Source organism: Eleutherodactylus coqui, chromosome 10, assembly GCF_035609145.1.
Source record: "Eleutherodactylus coqui strain aEleCoq1 chromosome 10, aEleCoq1.hap1, whole genome shotgun sequence".
Taxonomy (NCBI): Eukaryota; Metazoa; Chordata; class Amphibia; order Anura; family Eleutherodactylidae; genus Eleutherodactylus; species Eleutherodactylus coqui.
Window position 1 is genome coordinate 59,751,019 of NC_089846.1, and position 14,670 is coordinate 59,765,688.

Genomic DNA, 14,670 nt, shown 5'->3' on the forward strand with positions numbered 1-14,670 from the left:
ATTCCGCCTACGGCTGCGTGAGCCCGGCGTTATTCAGACTGCTACCTGTGATATGTATTTTACAAGAAGCCCCGGGAACGCTAGCCTTCCTGCAGTTCCAGGAGCAGCTTGTTGAGCGCCTTCTGTGTGAGACCGTCGCACTTCATCAAGCTTACAGAGACTCATGGAACGCCACTTTTTACACCCCATACCCGCTACTGAGGTCAAGAAATGACCCCCAAAAAGCATGAGAGGAGGGGGGATACCGGTTTTATTGCCCCATGGGCCCATTCCAACCAGCCTCCGTAATTACCCCTGTCTTCGGAAATACCACACAGTTCACATTATTACTTTTATCTAAGATTTGCGAACGCCAAAAAGGGCGCAGAGTGTGTGTGGGCGGGGGGGAAAATTTTTAGGGAGTCAATTTTTATTCCGTACAAATAAGCAATGGGGCCTGGGATTTATTCAGTTGTGCCCTGAAATCCAACGGGTGTTCCCTCCTTTATAGGCCTTGCGATGGGTCCTGTAAGTAAATTGGGGCCACAATGAGTATGTTTCTGAACACGGGACAAACGGGGGTATCCATTTGGGGGTGAATGTCTTCATTCCTATGTGCACTGTACAAAAAAACTGCTTTTAAATTTAAAAAATTGCCAAAAGAAATTGAAAATCGTAACTTTTTCCTTCTGCTTGGCTTAGATTCATTCAAATATTGTGGGGTCAAAATATGCAGTACACCCCTAGATGAATTTGTTAAGGGGTCTAGTTTTCAAAATGGTGTCATTTGTGGGGGTTATTTATAGTTTTGGCCGCTCAATGGCTCAATAAGTGGGCAATGGGGCCTGGAATTTATTCAGTTGTACCCTGAAATCCAACGGGTATTCCTTTCATTGTAGGCCTAGCCATGAGTCTTGTAAGTCTATTAGGGCCACAATGGGTATGTTTCTGAACACGGGACAAACAGGGGTATCCGTTCCTCAAAATGCTAAAAAGTAATGTTAAATTTGTACGTCTCCTAAATGGTTAAAAAAAAAACGAAAGTTTTTCCAATGTGCGCCCAAAATAAATTAAACGGGTGGAAATATAAATCTTAGCAAAAATTTCTATATTATGTTTGCACATATTTAAGATATTGCAGTTGGAAAAGTGAACATTTTTTTTCCCAATTTTGGCGCTTTTAATAAATAAACACAAATTCTATCGGTCTATTTTTTCTGGCTAAATTAAGTACAACATGTGGCGAAAAAACAATGTCAGAATTGCTTGGATATGCAAAACCTTTCTGGTGTTTTTCCATGTTAAAGTGACACATGTCAGATTTGCAAAATTTGGCCTGGTCCTTAAGGCGCAAACAGGCTTGGTCACTAAGGGGTTAATCAACTTTAGTCCATTATTTCTGCATTGAGCTGCAAGAGTCGATAAAACGCAAAGAGAGGAGCGGTGCTGTTTAAGGGATAAAGGATGAACAGACGTTTCCATAATCTTAGATGACTCATTTAACAGTGTTAAAGGGGTTGTCTCGCGAAAGCAAGTGGGGTTAAGCACTTCTGTATGGCCATATTAATGCACTTTGTAATATACATCGTGCATTAAATATGAGCCATACAGGAGGCTGGAATCGGCACACGTGATGGGGCGGAGCTACGCGATGACACATAGAAGGAGGCGGAGCCAGAACATCGCTGCTGCCGGACAGACCCGAAGGCAGAAGACCCTTCTGCACAAGCGCGTCTAATCGGGCGATTAGACGCTGAAGTTAGACGGAGCCATGGAGACGGGGACGCCAGCGCAGGGAAGGTAAGTGAATAACTTCTGTATGGCTCATATTTAATGCACGATGTATATTACAAAGTGCATTAATATGGCCAAACAGAAGTGCTTAACCCAACTTGCTTTCGCGAGACAACCCCTTTAAGTATATTTATATGTTTTCGCACCGTTGACAGGTACATGATAAAAAAGTGTATTTTAACTACAAATCTCTACACCTTTTGGATGCTGTAGGCTGTTAGGATAGGCTGGGAGTTATGGTTTCCCAATAGCTGGAGGTTCACACAGGTAAGGAACCTCTATCCTACATATTTGCTTCTGCTGTGCTTAAATTAAATACATAATTGCAGTGATACCCATTATGCAACAATTCGGTGGAGCATTGTTGTTTCTTTTATCAATGGAAGACACAATGCAGATGTGAACAGAAACATTAGCTGAATATCTTAAGGGGGATGGGGGGAAGTAGTTTTCGTATAAAAGATGAAAAGCTTATGCATACTATAATAAAAATTCTGCAGTAAGTATATTGAAATTTTCTTGATTGCACATAGAGGCCAAAAATCTGATGGCTTATCTCTACTTGACAAGTCTGTAGGGGTTGTCAGGTGTTTTAGAATTGCTTGTCATCTATATTCATTACAAAATATAAAGGATTTGAAACACAGAACAAGCCAAATAAACTTCTTTAAAGGGGTTGTCCCACGCCGAAATGTTTTTGTTTTTTTCAATAGCCCCCCCGTTCGGCGCGAGACAACCCCGATGCAGGGGTTAAAAAAGAAAACCGGACAGTGCTTACCTGAATCCCGGCGCTCCGGTGACTTCTTACTTACCTGCTGAAGATGGCCGCCGGGATCTTCTCCCTCGGTGGACCGCAGGGCTTCTGTGCGGTCCATTGCCGATTCCAGCCTCCTGATTGGCTGGAATCGGCACGTGACGGGGCGGAGCTACAAGGAGACGCTCTCCGGCACGAGCGGCCCCATTCAGAAAAGAAGAAGACCGGACTGCGCAAGCGCGTCTAATCCGGCGATTAGACGCTGAAAATTAGACGGCTCCATGGAGACGAGGACGCTAGCAACGGAACAGGTAAGTGAATAACTTCTGATAACTTCTGTATGGCTCATAATTAATGCACAATGTACATTACAAAGTGCATTAATATGGCCATACAGAAGTGTATACCCCCACTTTGTTTCGCGGGACAACCCCTTTAACTCTGCTAGCTCAAGCTGCTAATATGGTGCCCACCTGGACAACAAAGAATTAAATATATAGACAAAGTTGGGCCTACTTGAGTTAGAATCTATTTAAAGGGATTGTCCAGAATTAGAAAAAACAGTTTTCATATATAGCACTCCATCTATGTGTAGTTGTGTCTGATACTGAATCGACCCCAATATACTGAAGGGGTTAGGCAACAATACCATAAACACACTATGGATAGGTGTGGTGCAGTTTTTGTTAGAAAAGCAATCATGTTCTTCCTGTTCTGAACCCACATGCTTGATCTTACAGGCATCATTGCAAGTAATGGAGAAAGGTGGAAAATCCTTCGTCGATTTTCTTTGACATCTTTGAGAAATTTTGGAATGGGAAAGAGGAGCATTGAAGAAAGAATCCAAGAAGAAGCCTGCTGTCTCACTGAGAAATTTATGAAAGATAAAAGTGTGTGGAGTTTCAAAAATATCTATCTCATATTCTTAACCTGGCCATATATATTAGATCAAGAGAATAGACCTAAAAACTGGCAGTGGAGAAGGTGCAACACTCCAGGTTAAAGCATGTAGGAAGTGACCAGAGGTGTGGAAAGCTTCTCCTTTTATTTAATAAAAATACGGGATCAGCTTATGAAAACACGTTTCGGGATAACCCCTTCTCTTGCCCTGGCTGACCCTCACTACACAGGCAAAGAGGATCTCATTATTAACCCTTTTTGGGACCCACCAATTGCTTGTATATTTTAAACACCAGCTGAACTGATGAAGGGGTTATCCCCGAAATGTGTTTTCATATGTTGATCACATATTTTTATTGAATAAAAGAAGTTTTTCAAACCTTTGGTCACTTCCTACATGCTTTAACCTAAAGTGTTGCGCCTTCTCCACTGCCAGTTTTTAGTCCTATTCTCTTGCTCTATCACTATCACCAAGGTGGTGCATCATCTGGTCAGGCAACAGCTCTACCATTGAAGATACCATTCTACTTTCTTCACCACATATTTAGTTTCATCATTAACCATAAACACAATCATACGGGTTTTGCTCCACTGCTGCTTCTTTCCTCCTTGTCCACATAAATATTAGATAGCAGTTAGTCCACAACTGTCCAGAGTTCCCCATGAACATGCAAGCTCAGACTGTGGGAGCAAAGTGTCGCGGCAAAAATATATGGCCGTCTAGGGAAAGCGGAGTGTACCTCGTGAATGACGTCATATGACCCATGCTACGGCGATAGCCTGATGAGGGACAGCAGAGTGTACCCTGTGACTGAAGTCTAGGTGACCCGTGCAGTAGAGCTGCCACACCTAGAGTTCAGTACGTCATATGACGGAGGAATTAAATGACAGAGCCCACACAGTTATGGATTCATCAAAGAATTCCCAACAAATCGATGTCGGGCATCTTTATTTATAGTCCCCTTGCATTGGGGTGTCGCAACATCATTGGACAATTAACTATGCAGTTTATTGGTTAGTTTCCAATCCAACATTTGTCATAGGTCAACTTAACCCTTCATTTGCATACCTTCCAGAATCTTCCAAGTCAGCAGTGAATAACCTCTTGATGGAGTGCTGAGGGGCCCAAGTAGCTCGAAGTTCTTATCTTATCAACACACATGTATTCCCTGTACTTTAGCAAAGCATGTGGTCGGCCATTTTGTGTAGTCCTTTTCATGACTCTGTGGCGTAATATTACTTATATACCCACATTTACATACATATAGGCACACATACATACATGTGCACCTTCATATATACATACACATACATATGCACATATATACATATACATACATGTATATTCATATATATACACATCCACATATTTCTAGTTTATGAACATTATTCTCTAGTTTTAGTGTGAGGCGTCAACCCCTCCCTTAGTATCTTGTTATTCCTAGGGCCCCTTCAGCTAACATGTGGAAGCTTCTTGATATTCTTATCTCATCTAGACATATGTCCCTAGTTTGTGAAGTAACTTCTCCTGGTATATTTCAATGGCGTCTCTCATTGCGCATTTTAAATTCATCTAATTACTATAATACCTTACAATCAAATAATTTCCATTACATCTCCTCCTCTTATATGATTTGAAACTGGGCAATGCAATCTTCCTGCGGTGGCTTCTTAACGTCCTCCTCTTCACAGTTAGTAAAATATATATATATTCACATCACACATTATATTCTATGTTGCTATTATCTTATGCTTTTGTCAAGGATGACTCCTGTGATAACAGGTGTCTCATTACCAGTTCCTGGTCTCATAGGTAGTTATAGTGCTTTAATCACTTTTTAACATACCAGAGAGCATTACCTGGACCTTGGTTACTTGCTCCTTAAGAGAACAGCGACGCACATGATTTATTCTTACATCATGTATATACTCACCCAATATGCTACTTGATATGTCAACTCCTAAAGCTTCACACACTATACTCTAACTCCTAGAGTTTAAATTTCTAAGAAACACAACACTTTATTATCTTCCCGATCAGCCCTATTACTGCTACTCTTAATATTTCAATATATGTTAACTCAAAGACACATATACAATTTTATTATCATGACACAAATATGTATTCTTCATTGTTTCCACTGTTTTGAGATCACCTCTGCTGTCCTACTATGTTATACCACGCAAATATCTCATTCTCCTTCCTGACCCCAAACTAAACTATCCTACAGGAGCAGGTTGCCTTACCTAACACTGGGAGAAGGGCATAAACGTCTTGGGCTCTCTTCAGGAGTCCACACCCTTTACCCATACAAGGTAACACCCCGTAGGGCATCCCCTCGCTGGAACCTATGGCAGCTATGCTATCCCTGGGTAGGAGAAGGAGCGTGCGTGTGTCTTCATGAGACAAGCAGAAGCGGAACACAATATTGTAAAGAGGTGTTTAGGAAACACATTTCAAAGTACAGTCCATCTTTGTTCAGCTGTCCATAACTCATGCAGAATGCAGTCTTTGTAAGCGAACAGTACTTGCTGCTTTACTCTGTGGTTCAATAGCTTCATAGATCAGGTAAGCTAGTATGATAGAGATCATGGAGATTTCTCCTTAGAGATGATACTGGAGGGACAACAATTCCACAATGTTAGAACACATATAAATATTAGACTTTTTAAAGTTTATATTTGTCTGTTTCCCAGTCTCAATCTGTGATTCATAATTTGTGTTTTTCATCAATCAGATAACAATTCTTCAAAAATGCTCATTATTGGTCATTAAGTTAGACTGAGCATATTTATACATCTCTCAACCTACATTCTATACTTTAACACTCTAATTAGGCTGAGCAGCTAAGCTGGCATTTTAAAATTCTTAACACATTTTATCACAATCCAAACATTAAACACTGAGGAGAATAAATGGATGGCGTCTACTGGGCCTGTAGATTTACTGCCTGAGCCTCATTTGCTCTGGCCTGAGATCATATCAGTAAAGTTCAGTACTCCCACTGCAATACCTATTGCTCCCAGTAGGGTGTCATACCATTACCCCTTCCCTCATTATTATTATGAGGATAAGTATCACATTTATTTTTCATAGGATACAATGATACATGATTACTCTCCTGCCATGGTCACTCTCTGGCAGTGACCAGCGTGAACCCAGTTTGTTTTCCCTTCAGGCTTCACTGAAGTGGCTGTTATCATCAGAACATGTTTCCAATATCCTGGCTCCAGAACAAGTGTTGTATACACGGAGTCAGGATCTGGAAGGGAAGCAAACACTGGTTTATGCATCAAATAAGAATGTTTTTACAGGGCCTGGACATATCCAGAGAAAGTACCATACTGTATCTGCAACTTCTGCTGAAAGTACCGCCCTGTACTGGAAGCTAATCCAAAGGGGATACAATGCAGAAGGAAGGGTGGCAGGGAGTGTGAAAAGCCGTTATTTCTATTGTCTCTGGAATCCCATAACCACAAAATTACCTCGTTCAACAATTTGGTTGCTACCTCTGTAGTGGCAAAACGATACCTGATCGGACAGGCCTTAACGTATACAGATAAGCTGTCAACACAGATATGGCATAATATACAAATTTGCAACCTTTAGAAGTGGGTAGAGCGGCCCAGGTGTGTGCCTCTGTGCTGTCTTCACTACTCTCCCTATGTATGTAAAGCACAGGTCATATGCTCCTGGGTATACCTGGCTGCGACCGTGCTGAATCCAGGAATAATCCAATGTTGAGACACAAGGTTTCACATCAGTCTTTGACTGGTGTGTTTCTCCGTGTGCACAATGGGCCATCATCGAGTAGAGGGCATGAGAGAGACATAGTCAGTGGTCTCCTCACACAGGCCGGCATCCGTCTGGCTTGCCCCTGCCTTCGTCCAGCAGCTCAGTTATCAAACTCACTGGAGGGGCCGGGGTTACAGGTTTGGACGTTGACCTAACCCTCTTACCCTAGGTCTTGCTACACCTGCCTTGGCAGCAGTGCCCACACGTGCGTTTCCTTTTGCTTCTATTCAGTCCTCCTCTATTATCCCTAGTTATGTAAGCAACATAAGAGCCTGCATGTTAGGCAGTAATCTGTGTATATGTCTGCCTTACCCTCTGCCGCTCTACATGCTTCTGTCAGGGCCTTCACTTCCGCCTCCTGTGCTGACAGATGAGGTGGAAATGGTTCTGCTTTTGTTACCTCATTCTGTGTGACTACTGCATACCGCTGTACCTGCCATGTTCCTGGCATCCTCAGCCATCTACAAAACAAAACTTGAAAATCTGGGTTAGCCATCAGTTCATCATTTTACATATTCAAACCCCTCAGTTTCTTGTGACATGAGGGTAATGCGGTCAGGTGACAGGAGTGCATCCTATTACTGTAACTAAAAAAAACAACTAAAATATTCTCAGTCTTTCTCCCCCCTTCTAAATCCAGCGGAAGACCAAAGTGCGGTATAGCGCCCAATCCAGCCACATGGCTTCTGCCAGATTTAGCAGTACACCACAAAACAAAACAAAATATGGGGGTAGAAGAAACTGTACACGTTTCAAAATAAATACCACAATCCTGCCCTGATACATATACTGGGCATATCCTTGAGATAAAAATGTGTTAATCCTATATATTTATTTATCTCTCCGCCAATTAGGAATGCCAGACAAAACCAAGAGTCTGACTGTAATATACCTGTGAGGACTGTATAGCACTTGAAATAAGCAGAACTAATACATATATTCTCAATATATATCATACACAGCCTGAGCTGTACATTTTCTATGTATGTTATAATTATTTAGTACTCATGTTCACAATTTCTCTAGCACAGGTGAAATACTAATTTACCAAGGGCATTACATGCATCATTCTTTCTGGTCAGCTAAAATGTTGTTGTTTCTCTGAGTGATAAAAGTTTTCTTTTTGTCCTGAGGTAGGTGAGATTCAGCTTATTCACCACCGTGAGACCTGGGTATGCGCAACCTGGGTAGGACGTTGAAGTGAGCCATTATATTAAGCTTTATATCATCACCCATCTTGGTCACTTTGGGGTGGTATCAGCCCCATAGGGTACAAGACGGAGGTGGATTTTTTCGCCTAGTGACCCGTCGTGACGGCACTGGGGTGGTATCAGCCCCAGACGGCTGTGCCTAGACAAAGGGGGGGGGGAGCATCCACCTATGTGATGACATTTGTACATGATTTTGCAGGATACACCTGAGGCTTAGTAATAACCAGTTGGATCATGGAAGGCTCACTGGGAAATGAGGGGGAAGGGGAAGTATGTGTTCAAACGCCCACTAGGCAGATAATCCAGGAGACAATAAGCACCCCTGTCAGATGCGCTGATTGCAATAGATTGACTTATAAGAGTGTCGATAACTTAGACTATACAGACACAGTAGTGACAGATGACGGAACATCTTCGCATACGCAGACAATTACTGGACTGGGACAGTGTACAGAGTTTATACAAGTTAACTTTGACAATGACAATCTTCGCAAGCAACTTTATGCTCAGACACTAGACATCCAGGAAAGGAGAAAGACTATAACACAGCTGAGAGAGATTGGGCGGAGGTATGGGACGCTGTATAGACAACTTACGGTCCAGCATAACAGGTTAATATTACTGACTTGTTACCCTGCTGTACTGGTGAGACATCTGCATATGGAGACCACCAACCGCTGCCCCCTCACATAATGTGTTCAGAATGCAGTATTATATGTTTTGTTGTTATCTGAGCTGTTGATAGAATTTCCCTTTACATTTAATAACTGCATATCTCTATAGTATTTGTACATGGTTTATATATATTTTGTTTTCTGCCTCTTTCACAACCAGTAGGTGGCCACTGCTGGGAAGTGACGGTTTTTGTAAGAACACAATGTCAGCATTACAATATAGACACTTAGTTTTAGCTGATGCATGTAATGCCCGCATTCTCCACCAAAAATGTCGCGGCAAAAATATATGGCCGTCTAGGGAAAGCGGAGTGTACCTCGTGAATGACGTCATATGACCCATGCTACGGCGATAGCCTGATGAGGGACAGCAGAGTGTACCCTGTGACTGAAGTCTAGGTGACCCGTGCAGTAGAGCTGCCACACCTAGAGTTCAGTACGTCATATGACGGAGGAATTAAATGACAGAGCCCACACAGTTATGGATTCATCAAAGAATTCCCAACAAATCGATGTCGGGCATCTTTATTTATAGTCCCCTTGCATTGGGGTGTCGCAACATCATTGGACAATTAACTATGCAGTTTATTGGTTAGTTTCCAATCCAACATTTGTCATAGGTCAACTTAACCCTTCATTTGCATACCTTCCAGAATCTTCCAAGTCAGCAGTGAATAACCTCTTGATGGAGTGCTGAGGGGCCCAAGTAGCTCGAAGTTCTTATCTTATCAACACACATGTATTCCCTGTACTTTAGCAAAGCATGTGGTCGGCCATTTTGTGTAGTCCTTTTCATGACTCTGTGGCGTAATATTAAATATTACTTATATACCCACATTTACATACATATAGGCACACATACATACATGTGCACCTTCATATATACATACACATACATATGCACATATATACATATACATACATGTATATTCATATATATACACATCCACATATTTCTAGTTTATGAACATTATTCTCTAGTTTTAGTGTGAGGCGTCAACCCCTCCCTTAGTATCTTGTTATTCCTAGGGCCCCTTCAGCTAACATGTGGAAGCTTCTTGATATTCTTATCTCATCTAGACATATGTCCCTAGTTTGTGAAGTAACTTCTCCTGGTATATTTCAATGGCGTCTCTCATTGCGCATTTTAAATTCATCTAATTACTATAATACCTTACAATCAAATAATTTCCATTACATCTCCTCCTCTTATATGATTTGAAACTGGGCAATGCAATCTTCCTGCGGTGGCTTCTTAACGTCCTCCTCTTCACAGTTAGTAAAATATATATATATTCACATCACACATTATATTCTATGTTGCTATTATCTTATGCTTTTGTCAAGGATGACTCCTGTGATAACAGGTGTCTCATTACCAGTTCCTGGTCTCATAGGTAGTTATAGTGCTTTAATCACTTTTTAACATACCAGAGAGCATTACCTGGACCTTGGTTACTTGCTCCTTAAGAGAACAGCGACGCACATGATTTATTCTTACATCATGTATATACTCACCCAATATGCTACTTGATATGTCAACTCCTAAAGCTTCACACACTATACTCTAACTCCTAGAGTTTAAATTTCTAAGAAACACAACACTTTATTATCTTCCCGATCAGCCCTATTACTGCTACTCTTAATATTTCAATATATGTTAACTCAAAGACACATATACAATTTTATTATCATGACACAAATATGTATTCTTCATTGTTTCCACTGTTTTGAGATCACCTCTGCTGTCCTACTATGTTATACCACGCAAATATCTCATTCTCCTTCCTGACCCCAAACTAAACTATCCTACAGGAGCAGGTTGCCTTACCTAACACTGGGAGAAGGGCATAAACGTCTTGGGCTCTCTTCAGGAGTCCACACCCTTTACCCATACAAGGTAACACCCCGTAGGGCATCCCCTCGCTGGAACCTATGGCAGCTATGCTATCCCTGGGTAGGAGAAGGAGCGTGCGTGTGTCTTCATGAGACAAGCAGAAGCGGAACACAATATTGTAAAGAGGTGTTTAGGAAACACATTTCAAAGTACAGTCCATCTTTGTTCAGCTGTCCATAACTCATGCAGAATGCAGTCTTTGTAAGCGAACAGTACTTGCTGCTTTACTCTGTGGTTCAATAGCTTCATAGATCAGGTAAGCTAGTATGATAGAGATCATGGAGATTTCTCCTTAGAGATGATACTGGAGGGACAACAATTCCACAATGTTAGAACACATATAAATATTAGACTTTTTAAAGTTTATATTTGTCTGTTTCCCAGTCTCAATCTGTGATTCATAATTTGTGTTTTTCATCAATCAGATAACAATTCTTCAAAAATGCTCATTATTGGTCATTAAGTTAGACTGAGCATATTTATACATCTCTCAACCTACATTCTATACTTTAACACTCTAATTAGGCTGAGCAGCTAAGCTGGCATTTTAAAATTCTTAACACATTTTATCACAATCCAAACATTAAACACTGAGGAGAATAAATGGATGGCGTCTACTGGGCCTGTAGATTTACTGCCTGAGCCTCATTTGCTCTGGCCTGAGATCATATCAGTAAAGTTCAGTACTCCCACTGCAATACCTATTGCTCCCAGTAGGGTGTCATACCATTACCCCTTCCCTCATTATTATTATGAGGATAAGTATCACATTTATTTTTCATAGGATACAATGATACATGATTACTCTCCTGCCATGGTCACTCTCTGGCAGTGACCAGCGTGAACCCAGTTTGTTTTCCCTTCAGGCTTCACTGAAGTGGCTGTTATCATCAGAACATGTTTCCAATATCCTGGCTCCAGAACAAGTGTTGTATACACGGAGTCAGGATCTGGAAGGGAAGCAAACACTGGTTTATGCATCAAATAAGAATGTTTTTACAGGGCCTGGACATATCCAGAGAAAGTACCATACTGTATCTGCAACTTCTGCTGAAAGTACCGCCCTGTACTGGAAGCTAATCCAAAGGGGATACAATGCAGAAGGAAGGGTGGCAGGGAGTGTGAAAAGCCGTTATTTCTATTGTCTCTGGAATCCCATAACCACAAAATTACCTCGTTCAACAATTTGGTTGCTACCTCTGTAGTGGCAAAACGATACCTGATCGGACAGGCCTTAACGTATACAGATAAGCTGTCAACACAGATATGGCATAATATACAAATTTGCAACCTTTAGAAGTGGGTAGAGCGGCCCAGGTGTGTGCCTCTGTGCTGTCTTCACTACTCTCCCTATGTATGTAAAGCACAGGTCATATGCTCCTGGGTATACCTGGCTGCGACCGTGCTGAATCCAGGAATAATCCAATGTTGAGACACAAGGTTTCACATCAGTCTTTGACTGGTGTGTTTCTCCGTGTGCACAATGGGCCATCATCGAGTAGAGGGCATGAGAGAGACATAGTCAGTGGTCTCCTCACACAGGCCGGCATCCGTCTGGCTTGCCCCTGCCTTCGTCCAGCAGCTCAGTTATCAAACTCACTGGAGGGGCCGGGGTTACAGGTTTGGACGTTGACCTAACCCTCTTACCCTAGGTCTTGCTACACCTGCCTTGGCAGCAGTGCCCACACGTGCGTTTCCTTTTGCTTCTATTCAGTCCTCCTCTATTATCCCTAGTTATGTAAGCAACATAAGAGCCTGCATGTTAGGCAGTAATCTGTGTATATGTCTGCCTTACCCTCTGCCGCTCTACATGCTTCTGTCAGGGCCTTCACTTCCGCCTCCTGTGCTGACAGATGAGGTGGAAATGGTTCTGCTTTTGTTACCTCATTCTGTGTGACTACTGCATACCGCTGTACCTGCCATGTTCCTGGCATCCTCAGCCATCTACAAAACAAAACTTGAAAATCTGGGTTAGCCATCAGTTCATCATTTTACATATTCAAACCCCTCAGTTTCTTGTGACATGAGGGTAATGCGGTCAGGTGACAGGAGTGCATCCTATTACTGTAACTAAAAAAAAAAACTAAAATATTCTCAGTCTTTCTCCCCCCTTCTAAATCCAGCGGAAGACCAAAGTGCGGTATAGCGCCCAATCCAGCCACATGGCTTCTGCCAGATTTAGCAGTACACCACAAAACAAAACAAAATATGGGGGTAGAAGAAACTGTACACGTTTCAAAATAAATACCACAATCCTGCCCTGATACATATACTGGGCATATCCTTGAGATAAAAATGTGTTAATCCTATATATTTATTTATCTCTCCGCCAATTAGGAATGCCAGACAAAACCAAGAGTCTGACTGTAATATACCTGTGAGGACTGTATAGCACTTGAAATAAGCAGAACTAATACATATATTCTCAATATATATCATACACAGCCTGAGCTGTACATTTTCTATGTATGTTATAATTATTTAGTACTCATGTTCACAATTTCTCTAGCACAGGTGAAATACTAATTTACCAAGGGCATTACATGCATCATTCTTTCTGGTCAGCTAAAATGTTGTTGTTTCTCTGAGTGATAAAAGTTTTCTTTTTGTCCTGAGGTAGGTGAGATTCAGCTTATTCACCACCGTGAGACCTGGGTATGCGCAACCTGGGTAGGACGTTGAAGTGAGCCATTATATTAAGCTTTATATCATCACCCATCTTGGTCACTTTGGGGTGGTATCAGCCCCATAGGGTACAAGACGGAGGTGGATTTTTTCGCCTAGTGACCCGTCGTGACGGCACTGGGGTGGTATCAGCCCCAGACGGCTGTGCCTAGACAAAGGGGGGGGGAGCATCCACCTATGTGATGACATTTGTACATGATTTTGCAGGATACACCTGAGGCTTAGTAATAACCAGTTGGATCATGGAAGGCTCACTGGGAAATGAGGGGGAAGGGGAAGTATGTGTTCAAACGCCCACTAGGCAGATAATCCAGGAGACAATAAGCACCCCTGTCAGATGCGCTGATTGCAATAGATTGACTTATAAGAGTGTCGATAACTTAGACTATACAGACACAGTAGTGACAGATGACGGAACATCTTCGCATACGCAGACAATTACTGGACTGGGACAGTGTACAGAGTTTATACAAGTTAACTTTGACAATGACAATCTTCGCAAGCAACTTTATGCTCAGACACTAGACATCCAGGAAAGGAGAAAGACTATAACACAGCTGAGAGAGATTGGGCGGAGGTATGGGACGCTGTATAGACAACTTACGGTCCAGCATAACAGGTTAATATTACTGACTTGTTACCCTGCTGTACTGGTGAGACATCTGCATATGGAGACCACCAACCGCTGCCCCCTCACATAATGTGTTCAGAATGCAGTATTATATGTTTTGTTGTTATCTGAGCTGTTGATAGAATTTCCCTTTACATTTAATAACTGCATATCTCTATAGTATTTGTACATGGTTTATATATATTTTGTTTTCTGCCTCTTTCACAACCAGTAGGTGGCCACTGCTGGGAAGTGACGGTTTTTGTAAGAACACAATGTCAGCATTACAATATAGACACTTAGTTTTAGCTGATGCATGTAATGCCCGCATTCTCCACCAAAAATGTCGCGGCAAAAATATATGGCCGTC

The 14,670-nt window shown here is 41.9% G+C and overlaps 1 protein-coding gene across 3 annotated transcripts in view; it reads left to right on the plus strand.

Moving 5' to 3' along the window:
- LOC136580508 (cytochrome P450 2C8-like) overlaps positions 1-14,670 on the plus strand; it is a 56,641-nt gene that overhangs the window by 7,761 nt on the left and 34,210 nt on the right. For all 3 annotated transcript variants that reach the window (XM_066581116.1, XM_066581113.1, XM_066581114.1), the window contains one exon: positions 3,268-3,417. In XM_066581116.1, the coding sequence (XP_066437213.1) occupies positions 3,268-3,417 (150 nt within the window). The remainder of the gene's footprint in view (positions 1-3,267; positions 3,418-14,670) is intronic.